Here is a 20,257-nt window from a genome sequence, read left to right as displayed (position 1 = left end):
AGTGGGAGGCCAGCTGGTGAGGTTCGTCCGCATGTGGATGACCATCACCACTGACAGATGGGTGCTGGACGCTCTTGGAGTTCCAACGCAGGTGTCCTCATATTCCCCTTGTGGTTTGTCAAGAACATGTGGCGCAGCTGCTGCAGGAGGTCCACGCCACGTTAAAAAAGGGGTTGATGGCGCCAATCCGCCAGCACCTCTGGGGCTCCGGGTGTACTCCAGGTAGTTACTCTTCTGAAAGAAGACAGGGGGGGTGGAGGCCGATCCTGGGCCTGCAACGCCTCAAGTTCAGAAGTTCAGGATGGTCCTGTTGCAACACATGCTCGGCCAACTGGAGGAAGGTGACTTTGTGGCGTATCTGGACCTGGAGGACGCATACTTCCATGTCCCATTCATCGGAAGCACCGCACATTCCTGTGTTTCGTGCTCCAAGGGTGACCCCATCGGTTCAAGACACTTCCCTTCAGCCTGAAATTGGCCCTCTGGGTCTTCACGAAGTGCTTTGATCTGGTGGCAGCGCACCTTCATCTCGAGGTCATCCACGTCTACCCGTACCTAGATGATTGGCTAGTTCGGTCCTGCTCCCATGCTCCGGCGAGCCAGCACACAGCAAGGACCGTGAGTTTGCTGACGGATCAGGGAGTCTCCATAAATTATCCAAAGTCTTGCTTGGCAACATCACAGAACGCTCCGTTTCTGGGAGCCCAATTCAACACAGCCTGGCATCTCCCTTGTAAGAGAGGGTGGTAGCCATCCTAGGGAAGGTGCAGCACCTGTCGTCGGCGCAGTTGGCTACTGTGCGAGCTGTCAAGTCGTTGTTGGGCATGATGTTGGGCATGATGTCTTCCTGCATCAACCCCATCCTCCTGTGCTGACTACAGAGGAGGCCTCTCCAGGAGTTTCTGGGTGCGAGGTGGCTGCAAGTCTCGGGATCCTGGAGGGACGATCACCCTCAGCAAGGAGTTCTGTCGAGCAATGTATTGGGGCGTGTGCTCTCATCTTACGCAATGTGCTCCATTCCAAGTCCCTTCTTACCAGGAGACAGCTCACACTGGACAGTTGCACCTCTGGCTGCCAGAAGAAAAGACACTTCACATCAACGTCCTGGAGTGCCGGGCCGTCTTCTGGACCCTGATGTCCTTCCTGCCATCGCTGAGGGGTAAGCTCGTGAGGATCCTCACGGACAACGCCGCCTCTCTTGGCACTCTTCCTGCTTCCACCTGCAAGGCAAAAAACTTTGGGGTCGTCTTCGACTCCACGCTCTCCTTCTCCTCTCACATCTCTGACGTCTCTAAGAAGTCACATTACCAGCTGCACCTCCTCAGAGGTATTCTTCCTTTCCGCTCCTTCCCCCAGAAACTCACTGTCTCCAGAGCTCTGGTTCTCTCTTGGTGGACTATTGCAACAGCCTCTTTCTAAATCTGCCTGCTTCTACTCTCCGCCCTCTGCAACTTAACCAGAACAGGACTGCGAGACTTGTCCTTGGCCTCAAGCCCAGGGATCTTATCTCTCCAGGCCTGAAATCTCTGCTCTGACTCCCAGTGGCTGCGAGGATTAAGTTCAAAACCCTCTGCATCGTCCACAAGGCCTTCTGGGGCCTGGGGCCTCAATATCTCCAACTCTCTCTCCCTAAAAATCTTCCTTCGCGAGCTCTCCACTCATCCGCCTCCAACTCCCTCAGGGTCAGTCGCTTCTCCAAGCAACAAGTTGATAGATTTCTTTCTTCGGCTGGTGCCTCCCTCTGGAACAGCCTCCCTGCCTCCCTTAAACTTGAGGAGAACCATCTCCGGTTCTGGAAGCACCTCAAAACCTTTCTCTTTGCTTCTGCTTTTTCTCCTTCTCTCCTCTGCTGACCTCCTGCCTATAACCGGAACTGCACTGGCCACCTGGACACCCTCTGATCTCGGGCCCAGGTCGGGCCCAGCCCCCCCCCCCCCCTATCCCCAGCGTCGCACACCTGCACTGCACACGTGGTAACCCCCTCAATTGGGGACTGTTTCTGTATCCCTACAGTCCCATGTGCACTTGCCACAAGTTGGCCATTAGCCATTACTTATTGTTTATCTATTTCCATGTACTGCACTGTCTCTGCCCCTCTCCCACACACTTGCTCAATCTGAATGACACCTGGCCTATTAGGATCATTGTCTGTCCTCCCTTTGTTCCCCTCCCCTCCCTTGCCTCGTCGTGCCTTGAAACACTTGTGCATAGGCGCGTTATAAATGCCATATCATATCACCATGTTCTACGTCTAGAAGCAGGACGGGATGCGCTGTGGTGATCTACAGTGCTCTCCAGGGAGGCCCAGGATCTGTTGCACTGGGCCATTTGTCAAGACATGTTTCTTTTCCCTTTCACCTGGCAGGCACCAAGAACACCATTGCAGACTCGCTCAGCAGGGTGCTGCATTCTTGCCACGAGTGGATACTTTGCCAGGACCAGGTGGATCTTCTATTCCATGCACAGGGTCATCCCTAGATCGACCTTTTTTTGCGACAGTGATGAGTTCCAGGTGTCAGAAGTTCGCCAGCAGGTTCCCACAGCCGAGTAGCATGGGGATGCGTTCTCGTTCCCGTGGAAGGGACTTTTCCAGTATGCTTTTCCTCCGCTCCCACTCCTGCTACGAGTGGTCAACACACTCCGTGCCACTGCAGGATGATACTTGTCGCTCTGCCGTGGCGCATCAAATATGATATCTAGACCTGCTTAGTCGTTGGTTCCATCCATCAGGCTGCCACTATTTCTGAACCTTCTTTCCAGAGAAGGAGTTATTCTGCACCACAACCCAGCGTCGCTGAACCTTGGGGCCTGTCTCCTGCATCCCTAGAGTTTGGACACTATTCTGTACCTGAGAGTGTAAGGACTTCCTGACCAATGCCAGGGCCTCTTCAACGTTGATGTGCTACGGCCACAAGTGGATGCGTTTCTCTGTGTGGTATGGGCTCAGAAGAGTACCCTTCTTCGTATCACAGCCCCACAGTTCCTACTATACCTGCTTTCCTTGGCCAAGGCTGGGCTGGCTCATGCCTCTTTCAAGGTGCCCCTGGCCGCCGCCATACCCCATTACACCAGGGCACCGGGTAGGCCTTCTCTGTGGTTGCACAGACCATCAAGGAGTCCCTCAAAGAACTCTAAAGGACTTTTCCATCGGTGAAGGCTCCTACCCCTGCTTGGGAGCTCAATGTGGTTTTGACTAAGCTCATGGGGTCGCCATTAGAACCAATGCACCAGGCCCCGTTGAAGACTGCTTTCCTTGTGGCGATCACCTTGGCCAGGTGGGTCAGGGAGATCCAAGCCCTGTCGTGCAAACCGGCATACTTGTCCTTCGACGCTTCAAGGGTGGTACTGCGTACACACCTCACCCTTTTTCCAAAGGTGCCGTTGAGTTCCACCTCAGCAAGCCTTTGGTGTTGCCTGTCTTCTTCCGGAATCCATCGTCGCCAGCGGAGAGGGCCTTGCCCTGAACTTTGCTTGTGCCTTTAAGTTTTATGTGGCACGTCCAAAGAGCTTTAGGAAGACTTCTAAACTGTTCAATTTTGGACCTGTGAATCACGGAAAGGCCTTGTTGAAGGCTTCCATCTCCAAGTGGCTCTCCGGTTGCATCATGCACTGTCATCGACTGTCAAGCAGGCCGCTGACGGGCCAGCCGAGCGCCCACTCAGCCAGAGTCATTTCAGCAACGACCGCGTTTCATTCTGGTGTGCCCCTGCTTGACATCTGCAGGGCTGCTACTTGGAGGTCCACGCACACCTTCACAAGGTTCTACGGCGTCAACAGAGTTTCCAGGGAGGAGTCCCGAGTTGGCCAAGTGGTGCTATGCAACCTATTCATTTGAGGTGAGTCTGTTCCAGAGGTGAGTGTTTATTGCTTCTGTTGAGCTTTGTCACTTGCCGTGGTTGTGTAGAAGTACTGCTGTGTAATCGTTATTCAAAAGCATGTGAATCCATGCCAGACCCCATGCTGGAGAAAGAACAAGTTACTTACCTGTAACTATTGTTCTCCAGCATGGGTCTTGCATGGATTCACATGCAAACCCTCACTCCTACCCCTCCTTCTTGGTCATAAAGAAAAAGTAAAAAGGGTTGGGGGGGGGTCCCATAAAATGAGACTGCCGAACGCCAGAAATCTCAATGCACGTTAGGCTTCTGAATTGGTTCTCTCAACCATTCAAACAACATTTGGAAGCCATTTAGTCCGGAATGGTTATGATATTCAATTCTTCCTAGGCTTCTTTGTTTCAAATATTCATGATGCAAACTCAGTACTTAATCACAGACACCGGTTCTGTACATTCGACCATAGTTTCTCCCACCTTGGAGACTCTGGAACAACATGAGCTTTTTAGGCCAGTCTCTTCCATGTTTAGGGTGTTGTAAATTGTGGAGTTCTACTGGACTTCTTAGCCTGGGTTGCCATTTTGATATGGATCTACAGAGAAGCCTGTGTTCTATATACAGTAAATGTCTGCAGAAGCATGTAGCCTTCTAAAATAAGAGATTCCACTGGGCAGCAACTAAATTAGAAGACCGGCCTGCTTTTGGAATCATAGATAAGGGTTTCTTTGGGGGCATCCAACCCTGGGATTTTTAGGCATTCAGGGTCACATAACACTTCAATTGTGAATGATTACCTGGATGGAGCTTCCACCAGGAGAGTGGTGCTTGCAGTCTTTGGGAGATGAAATGGAGAAAGGGCAAAAATATCAGGTGACTCACTGCGAGTCTTGGCATTTGACGTTTGTCCTAACAAGCCTGGAGAGTGGCTGTAGAGGCCAGATATTACTGACAATGACAGTAACTGCATGATTGTGCTGTAGGATTGAGAAATGAAAGGTTTTATTTTTTTCTTTTCCTTATTGAAAATGTGCTTTCTATGTTCTAGGTGAACCGCAGTACAGCCCTTCTTAAAAGCTTATCTGCGGAAAGGGAAAGATGGGAGAAGACAAGTGAAACATTCAAAAACCAAATGTCAACCATTGCGGGTGACTGTTTACTCTCTGCGTCATTCATTGCTTATGCCGGTTACTTCGATCAGCAGATGAGGCAGAATTTGTTCACTACGTGGTCTCATCACTTGCAGCAAGCCAATATCCAGGTAAAAATTAACCTTTGAAATTGAGTGAGTGAATGAATGAAAAGTAGCATTCAAGGAATACATGATAACAAATAGTCTTATTTATTGGCCATTTATTAGGCGCCTTTACAACAGAATAGTGTTTCCAGGCGCTGCAAGGCAATTGGTGAGGGAACATGAGAGTAAATAACAGTGACAAAAACAGTAAATATAAGGTTGTAGTCCTACTAGGCCTTGTGGCATTTGGACGTGACAGTGATGTGAAGGGAAGTGCAGGAGTTAGGGAAAGGAGGAGGGGAGCAAGTTATGGATATGTGCTGGTGGGAATCAGGGGAGGAAGTGCGTAGGGGAGCCAGCAAGGTCACTGGCTAAGTGCTAGTGCGGAGGAGTCCCAAGGAACGATGCACAGCCGCCAGGCAGGGGGCACTGCTGAGGGGGCCGGGGGGGGGGGAGAGTGCTGGTGTTGACTGGGAAGATGGCCTGGGAACCTCCTGTGAGATTCATGAGGGAGCAGGCCGCTAGTCTCAGCGGTAGTGGGGTGATTAGCTGGGAAGGGAAAGATGTAGAGAAATGGGAGAAGTTTCCAGAACTTAGTGGCCTGACTCAAGTCTGAGAGGGGCAAGGATGCTTTTCCAAAGAGAGGCACCAGCCAAAGAGAGAGATTTGCCCCCCCCCCCACATCCCCCTAACCCCCATTCTCTGCTTGGAGAAGCGTTTGAAAAGCAGAGAGTTTGAGCTAAAGGAGAGCAGTGTTCTAGCGTGGCCCCAAGCCCCAGAAAGCCTTGTGGATGACGCAGAGCGTCTTAAATTTGATCCTTGCAGCCTCTGTGAGCCAGTGGAGAGATTTTAGGGCTGAAGAGATACTGTCCCTGGGTTAGAGGCGAAGGAGAAGTCTTGCAGACTGGTTCTGGATTAGCTGTAAGGGCGTAGGGAGGAAAGCGGAAGATTGGGGAAGACGCTGTTGCAGTAGTCCATCCTGGAGAGGACCAGAGCTCTGGAGACGTTGAGCTTCTGGGGAAAGGTGAGGAAAGGGAGAATATCTCTGACGAGGTGAAGCTATAGGTGGGCCTTCTTGGCAAGGTCCAAGATGTGAGGAGTGAAGGAGAGAGCAGTGTCAAAGATGACCCCAAGATTTTTGGCTTCACAGGATGGTGAGGGTAGAGTGCTCAAGAAGGGTGGCCATAGGGTAGGACGGAAATGGGGCACAGGTGTCCCAATGAGAAGGATCTCCATCTTACTGGCATTAAGACAGAAATTGTTAGCCGCACATCATGCATGAATGGCGGTCAGACAATTTTGGATGAGTGGAGGTAGCTGAGGGAAGTTTGAAGGAAAGCTGTTTGTCATTACCTTAACACTGGAAATGGGGAGAGAATGATGAGATGAAGTGAGCAAGAGTGGCGAGATAGATATTAAAGAGCCATGGTAAAAGGATGGAACCCTGGGGGACACCACAGTTTAAGAATGAGGTAGAGGAGGGAACGGGCCCAGTTGCAACTGTGAATGGTGGTTAGTGTTAGTGAGGAAAGAGGTCAGCCAATCCAGTGCCCGGTCCATGATGCCGAGGGTATCACTGAGCTGTTTAGGAGGATAGAATGATTGACCGTGTCAAAGGCAGAGGAGAGTTCGAGGAGAATGAGAACAGCAGGAGAGTTAGTCAAGATTTGCAAGCATGTCTCCATGGGTGACCAGGAGAGCGGTTTCCGTGCCTCTGGATGCCATGACCATATTAATGGTCATGGAGGCAACCAACAAGTTCAGTATGAACGATCAATTGGGGGAGGACCAACTTCAAGAGAATTCACCCAGGAAGGGGGTGCTGGAAATGGGATGATAGTTAGCTGGGCAGGCAGGGTCAGCAGATGACTTTTTAGGAGAGGGTGCACAAGGGAGTGCTTGAGGGATATTGATATTTTATTTCTATCGCACTTGTACACAAGTGTTTCAGAGTGCGACAAGGCAAGGGAGGAGAACTGGGGAGAACAAAACAGCAATCTTACTAGGCCGAGTGACATTGAGAACGCGCAAGTGCATGAGAGAGAGGAGGGGGAAAAGTGCATGGAAGGGCGAAGAAGTGGAAAGTGCGAAGCAGAGGAGAAACAGATAAAAAATAAATAATAAATATTAAAGGCAACAAACAGTGGTAGTACAGCTAGCAATTTGCAAGTGCCAGGTTTAAAGCAGCAGACAGGGTAGGTCTGATAAGTGCAGGAAGAAAAAAGCGGGGGGGGCTGTATGGGTACAGATACAGACCCCAGTGCAAGGGGGGGGGGGCAGAGACAGTGTGGGAGGGTGGCTGGGTGAGCAGGTACCTGGGCCCGGAGGACAGAGGGTGGCCAGGTGCACAGTGCCAAGAGAACAGATGAGGGGAGAGGGGGAGCGAAGGCAGAAGAAAAGAGGAAGGTCTCGAGCTGCTTCCGGAACCGGAGATGGTACAGTGAAAGAGCCAGTGGCGAAGGACTGGTTACAGAAGTCTGCAAGAGTCCGGGCGAGAGAGCTGATGTTGCCCTTAATGGTTCTAAAAGCAGGGGAGCACCTGTTTGGATGAGACCTTCATAGAGCAGACAACTTAAGAGACCTGGTGCTATTGGAAGGAGGGAGGAGAGTGTGGAGTGGAGGCAGGGGAGCCAAGGGAGGTAGGGGCGCAGGCAGTGCTTTAAGTGGGGTAAGAAATTGAGGGAGGGCCCCTCATTTGGGGGCGTGGCTTCCATTGTGGGCGTGGCCTAAAACATGCACAAATCATTGTACAGTGCGCAAACAAATACATAAATGTATGTGAGCATTTATATATTTGTATGCGTACTACTATGGTTTGTGTACTTTCAAGCCTTATAAACATAGCAATGTTATATATTTCTATGTTTATAAAAAGGTGGCTTGAAAAGTGCACAAACCATAGTATTTTACACACATGTGTGCTTACCTTACTATGGTCTGTGTACTTTTCAAGCCACCTTTTATAAGCATAGACATTTATAACATATTTCTATGTTTATAAAAGATGGCTTGAAATGTAAACAATTCAAGGCATCTTTTATAAAGCGTTGAGGACGGACAAAACCCAGGGTGACTTTGTCAGTCGACAAAGCGTTCTAAAAGATGCCTTGAATTGTCCACGTTTCAAGAAGTCTTTTATAAACATAGAAATATTTCTACATTTATAGAAGATGGCTTGAAACGTATACAATTCAAGGCATATTTTATAAAGCTTTGAAAACGGAGAAAGCCGCCTCGGGCTCAGTGATCTTTGTTCAGAGCTCAAGGAGCCCGTGGGTTTGTAGAGGGTCAGTGACCTGGGGAGGGCAAACAAAGGACCAGTAACTTCCTCTGATGACCATGGGTCAGCAGGGGAATTTACAGTGACTGACGGAAGTACCAGCCAGTCACAGCAACGCTGTGCCTGGCTGGCACTTCTGTCAGCTCGCCTGACATTAAAATGGCGGCGCAACTCCCGTTGCGGCCGCGGAGGGATAATGCGTCCTGCCAATGTTGTGTGGGACCGGGGGGCCCGCCAGGGCCCTGGCTCAGTCCCACTTTAGTTGGGGGTGGTGGAGAATCAGGATGTCCCGAGTTGGAAGGAAGGAAGGAAGGAAGGAAGGAAGGAAGGAAGGAAGGAAGGAAGGAAGGAAGGAAGGAAGGAAGGAAGGAAGGAAGGAAGGAAGGAAGGAAGGAAGGAAGGAAGGAAGGAAGGAAGGAAGGAAGGAAGGAAGGAAGGAAGGAAGGAAGGAAGGAAGGAAGGAAGGAAGGAAGGAAGGAAGGAAGGAAGGAAGGAAGGAAGGAAGGAAGGAAGGAAGGAAGGAAGGAAGGAAGGAAGGAAGGAAGGAAGGAAGGAAGGAAGGAAGGAAGGAAGGAAGGAAGGAAGGAAGGAAGGAAGGAAGGAAGGAAGGAAGGAAGGAAGGAAGGAAGGAAGGAAGGAAGGAAGGAAGGAAGGAAGGAAGGAAGGAAGGAAGGAAGGAAGGAAGGAAGGAAGGAGTCTTACGAGTGATATAAGGAAAACTGTGCAATTAAATGTGAATAAATTGTTGGAAACTCTGCGGAGAGATGTGAGGAAATGGTCGAGATTAGATTTAGGCATGAGGGCAAGGCTTAACACTATTAGGATGTCGCTTCTGCCAAAGGTTTTATATGTCCTGCAGTCTATACCTCTTCCATTTACTAACAGACAACTTAGGGAAATCGATCGGGTTTTCAAGGACTTTCTCTGGGGCGAGAAAAAGGCTCCTAAGATTCCAAAATGTATTTTACAGCGAGACATTAAAGATGCCGGTTTTGGTTATCCGAGTCTAGAAAAGTATTACAGGGGATTTCTTTTGAAGAAGGCTGCATTGTATGCCTTGGCAGAAACGGGAGAAGAGCCAGTATGGTTAACAAATGAAAGCGAGAGCTTGTTACAATTTTGATTGGAAAATATTCTTTCAATGGAGAGGCTACCAAGGGGACCTGCTAAACTATTGACTGTAAAACATGCTAAAGATATGATGCTATGGTGGTTGCTTAGTTTTAATGCCAATGTTTATTTTGAACTATAAGGCATACGTTTGGAATAATCCAGCAATTCAAATTAATAACAAGACATTGTGCTGGCGTAGTTGGATTTCAAGGGGGATTTTGTCATTGGGGGATTTGATGCAGGATGGACGTTTGAGGATATTTCAGGAACTTCAAACTTTGTTCAAACTAAATGGAAAAGAGATAAGTAGATATAAGGAGCTGGAATGTCTTTTGATCAGGGTACTAGGTATGCTATCCAACCCTGTAGAGCAAGAACCAGCAGGATGGAATCTACTTTGTATATTGCCACAAAATGTTTCCACCTATTTGAAACTCATGCCAGAGAATGATTCTTTTGTAGATTCGAGGAAGATCTTAAAATGAAAATGGGATTCAGATTTGGGTTGTTATTACTGATGAAGTCTGGAAAAGTGTATGGCTTACTGGATATAGTAGCAAAATGGATCTTAATTTGCGGCTTATCCATTAGAAAATGTTGGGACGATTATATTGGACACCAGAGCGTATGTGTGCTTTAGGATAGTAACTGATGATTTGTGTTGGGGATGTGGGAGAGAAAAAGGGAGCTTGCTTCATATGTTGTGGAATTGCCTTAGTGTAATTGACTTTTGGTGTGAAGTTATGGACAGGTTAGATATGACCCTTTCTATTAAGTATCCAAGAGGGCCGTTACAGATCTTGCTTTTGGCAAATACTGGTCGGTGTCTAATGGCTCGTTTATATGGTTCTTGGATAAATAGAATTTTGGTTATAGCAGTGAAACAGATTTTGAAAGTTTGGAAGAAAAGGAAAAAGCCGACGGTAGAAGAATGGATTAATGATGTGGTGATTCTATCTGATTATGAATTAGTTATGTATAAGAGGAAGGGAAAAGAAGAAACTTACTGGGTTTTATGGAAATCCTTTATTGACTTAGACAGTGATGGTTCACTGCTGGTCTAAGTGAACAAATATTTGTATCGGTGTTTGTCTTGTCTGTTGTAGTTAGTGAGTAGATGATTATTTTTTTAGTTTCTGTGTATATTATTTGTTGTTTTGTGTCAGTATGTTGGAGATTTTAAACAATTCTTATTGTATAGGATTGAATGTTCTAGGAAAATGTTTTATGACCCCATTGTATATAAGTTTCTTACTTTTTTATGAATATCTCTTCATTTGATTACTTGGGGCATGGCGGTTTTTTAAGGGTTGTATGTGTTTATATGTTATATTTCAAGTTACTTTTGACTATTAGATCTGGCATGTACTTGTTTGAAAAAGATAAATAAAGATTATAAAAAAAAGAGGGAAGAGATGAGGTTTGCCCATATAGAGAGGAAGAGGGGAGTAAGGCTAGGGGGCCTGTAGATGTAGCGAGACTGAGTGAGAGTAGGTGAGACCCTGAGCCTACAGACCAGATATTCAAAAGATATGTAGGATGGAGTAGGATAGAAGCAGGGACCCACTCAGGGAAAATGGTGCCACTCCGCATCCGGGCCTGGGTTTGCAGAGGAGTTTGTAGCCCTCAGGAAGGAGTGTCAAGAGCAGTGACAAAGCTGGCATTGAACCTTGTCTCTGTAAGGACAAGGAAGTAGAGGTCAAAGTCTTCAAGAAGGAGGCTGATGTTAGAGCAGTGTTTGACAGCAAAACTAGCATTTAAAGTAGCTAAGTGAAGCAGATTACCACCTTTGAAAGCTTTCTGAAGGGGAATGGAGGGGGGTCAGGGAGGTTGCTAGGACAGATTTTCGGAAATCCAACTAAGGGCTTAGTAAAACCATACAACTGAGACAGTACAAGACTCAACTCTTAATATAAGACGGTACCACATGAGTTCATGGTAGCGTAGACAGAGCAGCCACGCTCATTTTAGGTGGGAAAGAGGGCTGTAGGAATGTACAAAGAACTTGTAGTTTATCCAGGGTTCAACAGAAACACTGACAACCAAAAGTATTATAAGAAATAAAGGTTTATTATAAATACAAGTTAAACCAAGATAAATTGTGGGGGGAAAGTCATAGAATCATAAACGCATTATAAAAACACAACACAATGCTTTAAAGTACACAGACTAAAGCATAGGCCTTGTTTAGAATACTAAAAGTAGTTCTAGGCAAGTCAGACCTTATCAAACACATTTAGTATAGGACACACCTATTCACGGGGAGTAAAACCATAAGTTACTTTCTTATTACTTTCAGTAATACAAGGGTAGTAGACCCTAGCAGTTGTGCAGTGACAACCAGTTAAGGAACCACTTAATAAACCAACCTGCAAGTATACTTGTATGAATAGTGGAAAACTCATTCAAGGGACAGTAGAAACCTATAACCATATTCAGGATAACACACAGTTAAACTAGGTGAGTAGGCCTTTTGGTGTAATATACAATTACAGTTGCTTTTCAGCTCATTAGAACACAGACTAAGATAAGCAAGAAGTCTAAACTAATTTAGGATGGCACCACCAGACAGACCACGGTAAGCTACACCTACAGAACACTTTTTAAGATTGGCACACAGATATTCTAGGCAGGTAAAACCTAATGTTGTAATATACTATCACAGTTGCTTTTCAGGTCAGTGGAACACAGACTAAGGTGAACAACAACTTTCTAACTTTTTTTAGGATGGCACACTGCTATTCAAGGTAAGTAAAACCCATATAATTTTTAAAGGAGCTTTCAGCAACTTAAAACTCGAGACTGTTTTAGCATCTGTATAAAACAGACTAGGGAAAGCAAAACCCAGTGGGTGATCTTGCACACTAATATTCTGAAAGAAATCGTTAAGTGCAGCCAACAGCATTACTTTTGGGGAAGAGGCGCAACCAATTCACAGGTGAGTAAAGTAACCTTACATATTTTCAAAATGGCACAACACACATTCAAGGTAAGTAAGAACGTTTTTTACTGTTCTCAGAGTTAGTTACCAACCAAATAATTTGTAAGTAAGTAAACTTTTAAACACATGTTCTCTTTTCTAAGCAACAGGCCCAATCCTTAAAGTCTTTCCCTTATTCTTGGAGCATGATTGTTCTCAGTGGCGGAAGGGGGGTCAGTAGGTCTCTAGTGTCCAACAGGCAGTTCAGGATAGGCACAGAAGTAGCAAAGGTCAGAGTTTCTAAGGAAGACTGTTTAAACAAATAAGTATTATACTTTAGAGAGGTTGAAAGGGTCCAGGGAAGACACCCTAGGAGGATTCCAGCAGTGGGCCTGGGTTAACTGGATCAGAGGAATCACAGAAACACCCCCAAAACGATACAGAAATAACACAGGCTTAAGGTAAGTAAATACCCCAGCCAACACTGTACCTCAGCATGGAAGAAGAGTTGCAGCGGGGAGACTTCAGGATCTGCAGCCAAAAACCTGGTCAATGGATTCCTTTGTCATGAAGACGGAAGACAGAACTTTGGAAGGGATTTTGAAGCAAGGATCAACGGGGAAGGCTCCAGGCAAGAGTTTCTTTGCGGCTGGATGCGACTGTAGTTTTGATACCCTTTTTAGAAGCCAGAAGAAGACAGAATATCGCTGATTGGATTTGTGTCGCTAATCTAGTTCAGCACTCTGGTGAGGGGACTTGAAGAACTGGAATCGTGTCTCTGGAGGTCCAGCAGGATGCCACCAAAGTTCCAGCTCAATTCGGAAGACTATGCACCGCACAATGGCTCGTATTCCCAGGGTATTGCAGTATTGCAGCCTCGCAATGTGGCAGCACGACGTGGGATGGCTCACAATACAGGTCTTCTTCAGTCCAGTGGATCTCACCAGGCTCTGGGTAGGGCCGTCATTTTCAGAGTCCCCAGGTCGCTTGGAATGAAGGGTAACAGTAGGCTCCGGTTACACAGCAGGCTCTCCAGTCGCTGGAAATCGTCTGACGCATTTTCTTCATCTTCCGCTCTGAATTTGGTTCCAGTGGTCAACTGCCTCTTCAGCTTCCAGGTCCAGACTTTTATGCAGAAACCCAGCCAATCAAACAGACGTGCAAGATTCAGGACAGCCAGCCTCCCTGTCTGAACTGGATTCTCGCAGGGAGGCTGGAAGACAAAGGGCTGCAGAGTTTTGGACTTCTCTCTCGCTTCCTGCCTTCACAGACACTCTGGAGCCTGGGCGGGCTTGACCCAGGTCTCTCACTGAAGATAAAAATCTCACAAAGGAATTTCCCCGCCCTATAGGGCAGGGGAAAGACCAAGAACCGTGAAAATGGGGCCTTTTTGGTAAAATGGCCACCCATGGGTGCCTTTACTGCAGCTGTGAAAACAACCCGCGGTAAAGGTGCAACTGATTTGTAAAAAGGTTCACTACCACCAGCCATTTAAGGTAAGTGTGTCCCAGTAACACAATTGTTGCAGTGCTAGTGAGAAAGGGGGATACGCTTGATCTCCCCAGCACTCCACACACCTAACAAAATGTAGAAGGGATAGACCTATCCTTTCTTCCCTTGGGAACTGTAGTTCTCACAAGGTTAGCCAGAGAAAGTAAAAGGGGAGCCCCAAGGGCAACCCTGTAACAATAAAAAGGTATTTCTCCAGCATGGGGTCTGGCATGGATTCACATGCTCATGAATATTCCCCGTCAGGCGGGGAATCCTCAGTAAAGAAAAAATCTGTTTCACTTCTGAACTGCCTTTCTCCTAATAACCAATCACTGGTCTCTGGGTCATACTGTCCCCAGCCAACGACTGCCCTCTACCTAAGCCCCTCTGGCAGCCATCTTCAGATTTTTACCACACGTTCAAGTGTTGGGAGTCCTTGTGCTATAGCGCTCGAGCTTTTACTGCGTTTTGCTCAATTTTTTCGGTCAATCGAGCCTCAAGCTCCATCGATCAACCTTCCGATCAACGGGGACCCGTTTTCTGGATTCTTCAGCGCCCCTCAAGGGCGGTATTTTGTCGAGTTTCTTCTTGGAGGATTCCAGAAGCTTCTTCGAGGCCTAAATAGCGTGTCATGGCGGAGTAGGAGGACGCGGCGCCTCTCTTCAAGGTTTGCCCCGGCTGCAACATAGGGAACGTCTTTTCGGACGATAGACATTCCCTGTGCCTCTACTGCCTGCATTCGGACCCGACGCATGTGCAGGATGACTGCGTGGATTGTCGGGAGATGGTGCCGCACACGTGGGCCGACCGACACAAGCGCCTCAACGAGTGGCTGCAGGCCAAGGCCCCTGCTCTGAGTGAGTCCCGGCAGCATGCCTCCCCTGCCCAGGAGAAGCAAGCTGACGACGAAGGTGATGAGGATACAGACGCGGAGCAACAGGGTGGTGACGACAGAGCAGACCAGCCTAATCCACAAACTGCCCGGCCCCCTTCGCCTCCACCCTAGCAGCCTCCTGTGGATATCTCGGTGGACATTCTATGGCCCTGCATACCCTATGCTCGGAAATCCGGACAAAGATGCCTCTTGCGCCGGCGGCACCAGGCCTATCGGAAGAACCGCCATCCAATAGGAGGAGAGTTCACCCCCTCCTCCTTTTCACCCCTTGCCTCACTCCCTCCTCCCCCCACCCGGAGGGATGACACAGAGCCGGAAACGGCGACGACGGGCACTGACGACGGCCTGGGGGATCTCCTGTCTCCGCCAGCCAGATCTTCACTGCCCAACGAGATTGGCTGGTTCCACGCCATGATCTCCAGAGCCTTCGAGCTGTTCCAGCCCATCCCGGAGGCGAAGAGGAAGACTGTGGTTTCCTTCCCGTTATTGGATGACGTTTGGGACGAGGGGTTGTCCCTCATGAAGAACTCTTAATCGGCTCGGGCGAAGAAGAGGCATCGCTACGAGAAGAAATACAGAATGCTGGACTCTGCACCCAAGTGTCTACGGTCGCAGCCGTCTCCAGATTTTGTGGTTTCGGCGGCGGCCAAGAAGTCGTCTTCGGGCTCATCCTCGTCGGCGCCCTCCTCCCCCCCGGACGGTGAGGGGAAGAAGTTGAATGCCATGGGGCGAAGAGTGATCACGTCGCCAGCGACGACCATCAAGGCCACTAACGCCCTCGCCATCGTGGCGCGTTACGACAGGGAACTTTAGTTCAAGATGGCCCCCCTTCTGAACTTCCTTCCCGACGAGAAGAGGGCTGAGGCGAGGCGTTGGAGATTCTACGGGAAGGCGAGGTGGCGTCGGTCCACGCCATTACAAGTGGCCACAGGCATTGCCGACATGGGATTCCGTGAAATGGGCAACGGCGTCTGCCTTCGTCAGCGAGGCTGGCTGAGGGCCACTAATTTCCGGCCACGATGTTCAGTCAAAGGTGTTGGACATGTCCTTCGACTGGGACAATTTGTTTGGAAAGACTGTGGACAAGTCTCTCCAGACCATCAAAGCGGACACTGAGACGAGTCGTGCCTTGGCCATGCTTAATCAACAGCGGCCGTCCTTTTGGACTTCTGGAGGGAAATCCCAAAATTCTGACCATCTCCACCGACCATTGGGTGCTGGACGCTCTCGCCCATGGACACACCCTAGCGTTCCAACAGAAGTGTCAGCGGATACCACCAGCTGTTGCTGGATGTACGGGCCATGTTAAAAAAGAGGGCGATCAAGCTCGTCCCAAAAAGGCTCCAGGGCTCTGCAGTGTACTCTCATTATTTCCTCATCAGAAAGAAGACCAGCGGTTGGAGGCCCTTTCTGGACCTCCACCGTCTGAACAAGTACATCAAGCTCCAAATGTTTTGGATGGTGACTCTTCAGCACGTGCTAAGACAGCTGGAAGAGGGGGATTTTCTATCGTCGCTGGACTTGGAAGATGCCCATTTTCACATCCCCATACACAAGGGACACCGCAAGTACCTACACCTACAAAGGACAACATTACCAGTTCAAGACCCTGCCCTTCGGGTTGAAGTCGGTGCCACGAGTGTTCTCCAAGTGCCTTGCCCCGGTAGCAGCGCAGCTGCATCTACAAGAGATCCACGTGTACTCGTACCTAGACGATTGGCTCCTCCGGGCGAAATCAAAGGACATCTCCGTCGCCCACACGAAGAAGACAGTCCAACTCCTGACGGACCTGAGGTTCTTGATATACTTTACAAAGTCCTGCTTGACTCAATCGCAGGATGCACTGTTTCTGGGAGCCCGACTCAATATATTGTCGTGCCTATCGTCTCCGTTGGAGAGGATCGGGGCCATCCGCGGTAAGGTACAATGGCTGTTGGCCTTGAAGATTGCAAGGGTGAGGTCCATCAAGTCCCTACACGGCATGATGTTGTCATGCATATACCTCATTCGGCTGTGCAGGCTACAGATGCGTCCCCTGCAGGAGTTTCTCTACACCCGTTGGATACAAGTGGCAGGGAGCTTTTAGGACAAGATCACACTCGACAAGATTTTCTATTGAGCTATAAGGTGGTGGTGGGGGGGTGCGTGCAGCGCTATCCGCAGACGGGGATTTCCAGACCCCACGTCATCAGGAGACGGTCACAACGGATGCCTCTCTGGAAGGATGGGGAGCGCACTCCGGAAGTCTTCATGCAAGAGGCCTGTGGCTACCGAAGGAGAAGTCGTTGCACATCAACGTGTTGCAGCTGTGGGCAGTGTTTTGGGCCCTCAAGTCCTTCCTTCCATCCCTCAAAGGCAAGGTGGTACGGGCCTTCATAGACAACACCACCACGATGTGGTGGCACAGCTGCGGCTACGAAGGATCCACGTGTACCCTTACCTGGACGACTGGCTCATCCAGGCGAGCTCAAAGGACATTTCCGTCGACCACACAGCGAAGTCTGTCCAACTCCTGATGGGTTTGGGGTTCGCGATCAACTATTGAAAGTCCTGCTTCACTCCATCGCAGGACCCTCTGTTTCTGGGAGCCTGACTCAACAGTGTCGTGCCTAGCCTCTCCGTCGGAGGAGAGGGTAGCGGCCATCCAGGGCAAAGTGCAATGGCTGTTGCCACTGAAGATTGCAAGGGTCCGGTCCATCAAGTCCCTACTCGGCATGATGTCGTCATGCATATACCTCATTCGACTGTGCAGGCTATGGATGCGTCCACTGCAGGAGTTTCATGACGCACGGTGGATACAAGTGTTGTGAAGCTTCGAGAACAAGGTCACGCCCGACGAGGGCTTCCGCCGAGCGATATGGTGGTCGGGAGTGCGTGCACATCTGTCCACAGGCGTGGACTTCCAGACCCCACCTTATCAGGAGACAATCACGACGGACACCTCCTTGGAAGGTTGGGGAGCACACACAGGAAGCCTTCATGCAAGAGGCCTGTGGCTACCGGAGGAGAATATGTTGCACATCCACTTGTTGGAACTGCGGGCTGTGGTTTGGGTCCTCAAGTCATTCCTTTCGTCTCTCAAGCGCAAGGTGGTACGGGTGTTCACGGACACCACCACCACAATGTTTTACATCCGGAAGCGGGGGGAACCAGATCCCTGGCGCTCTCCAGAGGCGCAGGACCTTTTGGCACTGGGCCCTAGCTCAGGGGATGTTCCTCATCTCATTTCATCCAGAAGGAGTAAACACCACCATCGCTGAGACTCTCAGCAGGGAGCTGAGCTCTTGCCACGAGTGGGAACTTCGACAGGACCATGTGGATCACCTGTTCCGCAGATGGGGCAATCCCCAGATTGATCTGTTTGCGACGGCAACGAACACCAAGTGCCGGAGGTTCGCCAGCCGGTTTCCCCAGCCGGGGAGCATGGGGAATGCATTCTCTTTCCCCTGGGTCGGCCTGTTTCTGTATGTGTTCCCTCCGTTGCCGTTGCTTCTTCGACTAGTCCATCAACTCAGACGGTCCCGGTGCAGGATTATCCTCATCGCACTGGCGTGGCCGAGACAGATATGGTACCTGGACCTTCTGAACATGTCGTCGTCGTCTCCAGTCGAGCTTCCGGCGGACGCAGATCTTCTCGCCAGGGAGGGAGGGGCGATTCTGCACCCTGACCCAGGATCGCTGAACCTGAAGGCCTGGCTCCTGCAGCACCTGAGTTTGGGAGCTACGATCTTCCAGCTTATTGCAAGTAGGTGCTCGCCAAGGCCAGTGCTTCATCTACTCTCAAATGCTACGGGCACAAGTGGAAGAGGTTTGCCGTTTGGTGCCGTACTAAGATCGACCCTCTACGAGTCACTGCTCCACAGGTGCTTTCGTATTTGTTGTCGTTGGCCAATGCAGGACTGGCCCATGCTTCCATCAAAGTTCATTTAGTGGCTATTTCCTGCTAAACCAAATCTCCTGGATGATCATTCTTATGGTTACACCGTTTGGTCAAGGAGTTCGTCAAAGGACTATTTTGCTCGTTCCCGCCGGTGAAGGGTCTGGCCCCGGCGTGGGTGCTCAATGTGGTGCTTGCTAGGCTCATGGGTCTGCTGTTCGAGCCTGTTTCAGCACCACTGAAATATTTGTTGTGGAAAGTTTCTTGTGGCCATCACCTCCACACGACGAGTGGGAGAGATCCAGGCCCTCTCCTGTAAACCACCTTATTTGACAATGCATGAGGTGAGGGTGGTGCTCCCATGCACCCCTCCTTCATGCCCTAGGTGCCGTCGGACTTCCATCTAAACAAGCGCTTGTTACCTGTATTCTTCCTGATGCCTTGTCGCCGGCTGAGAGGACTTTGCAGTCGCTGGATGTGGCGAGAGCGCTGAAGTTCTATGTGGACCATACAAAGTTTTCCATGGGAAGGCCCTCTCCAAGGCTTCCATTTCCAGGTGGCTCTCCGGCTTCGTCACCCATTGTCACCGGTTGGCAAACCGACCGTTGCCTGGCTGTCCGAGAGCCCATTCAACCAGAGTGATCGCTGCAACTATGGTGTTCCTGTCTGGTGTGCCCCTGCTTGACATCTGCAGGGCTGCTATGTAGAGGTCAACGCACACCTTCAGGAACTTCTACTGCGTCGACCGGGATTCCAGGGAGGAGTCCTGAGTCGGCCAAGCAGTGCTGCGCAACCTGTTCGTTTGAAGGTGAGCCTGGTGAAGCGGTAAGAGATACTTAATGTTGAACCCTGCCACCTCCCGTGGTTGTGCATGTGTGTACCACTATGTATTCTTTATTCATGAACATGTGAATCCATGCCAGACCCCATGCTGGAGAAGGAACAAGTTACTTACCTGTAACTGTTGTTCTCCAGCATGGGTCTGGCATAGATTCACATGCGATCCTCCCACCTACCCCTCTGCGGCTCTTCTCTTGGTCCTACTGCCACTTTACGTGCTACCAAATCTGAAGATGGCTGCCAGAGGAGGGGCTTAGGTAGAGGGCATTCATTGGCTGGGGGCAGTAGGACCCAGAGACCAGTGATTGGTTATTAGGAGAAAGACAGTTCAGAAGTGAAACTGATTTTTTCTTTACCGAGGATTCCCAGCCTGACGACTGGGAATATTCATGAGCATGTGAATACATGCCAGACCCGTGGTGCAGAACAGTTACAAGTAGGTAACTTGTTTTTTTTTTTTTTTTATGGTTTACAAGAAACCTTTACAAAAAATTGTCTTTAAAAGGTAGAAAAAAAGAGTAAAAGGATCTGTGAGTGTTCAAAAAGGTTCCCACTCACTGAGGAATTGATAGATTAATATTTTATTTCTATGGTGCTCATACACAAGTGTTTCAGAGCGCGACAAGGCAAGGGAGAGGAATAGGGGAGAACAAAACAGCGATCTTACTAGGCCCAGTGACCTTGAGAATGCGCAAGTGCATGGGAGGGGGGAGGAGAAAAGTGCATGGAAGGGGGGAGAAGTAGAAAGTGTGAAGTAGAGGAGAAACAGAT

At 49.3% G+C, this 20,257-nt stretch overlaps 1 protein-coding gene across 1 annotated transcript in view; it reads left to right on the top strand.

The window, feature by feature from the left end:
* The window catches only part of DYNC1H1 (dynein cytoplasmic 1 heavy chain 1), a 2,031,190-nt gene that overhangs the window by 1,161,166 nt on the left and 849,767 nt on the right, over nucleotides 1-20,257 (top strand). The window contains exon 55 of the mRNA XM_069637760.1: nucleotides 4,882-5,094. Coding sequence (XP_069493861.1) covers nucleotides 4,882-5,094 — 213 coding nt within the window. The remainder of the gene's footprint in view (nucleotides 1-4,881; nucleotides 5,095-20,257) is intronic.

The sequence above is a fragment of the Ambystoma mexicanum genome, chromosome 14 (assembly GCF_040938575.1).
Source record: "Ambystoma mexicanum isolate Mex_15411 chromosome 14, UKY_AmexF1_1, whole genome shotgun sequence".
NCBI classification, from domain to species: Eukaryota; Metazoa; Chordata; class Amphibia; order Caudata; family Ambystomatidae; genus Ambystoma; species Ambystoma mexicanum.
The sequence above is the reverse complement of the archived record's forward strand: the minus strand, read 5'-3'. Positions and strand labels throughout refer to the sequence as shown.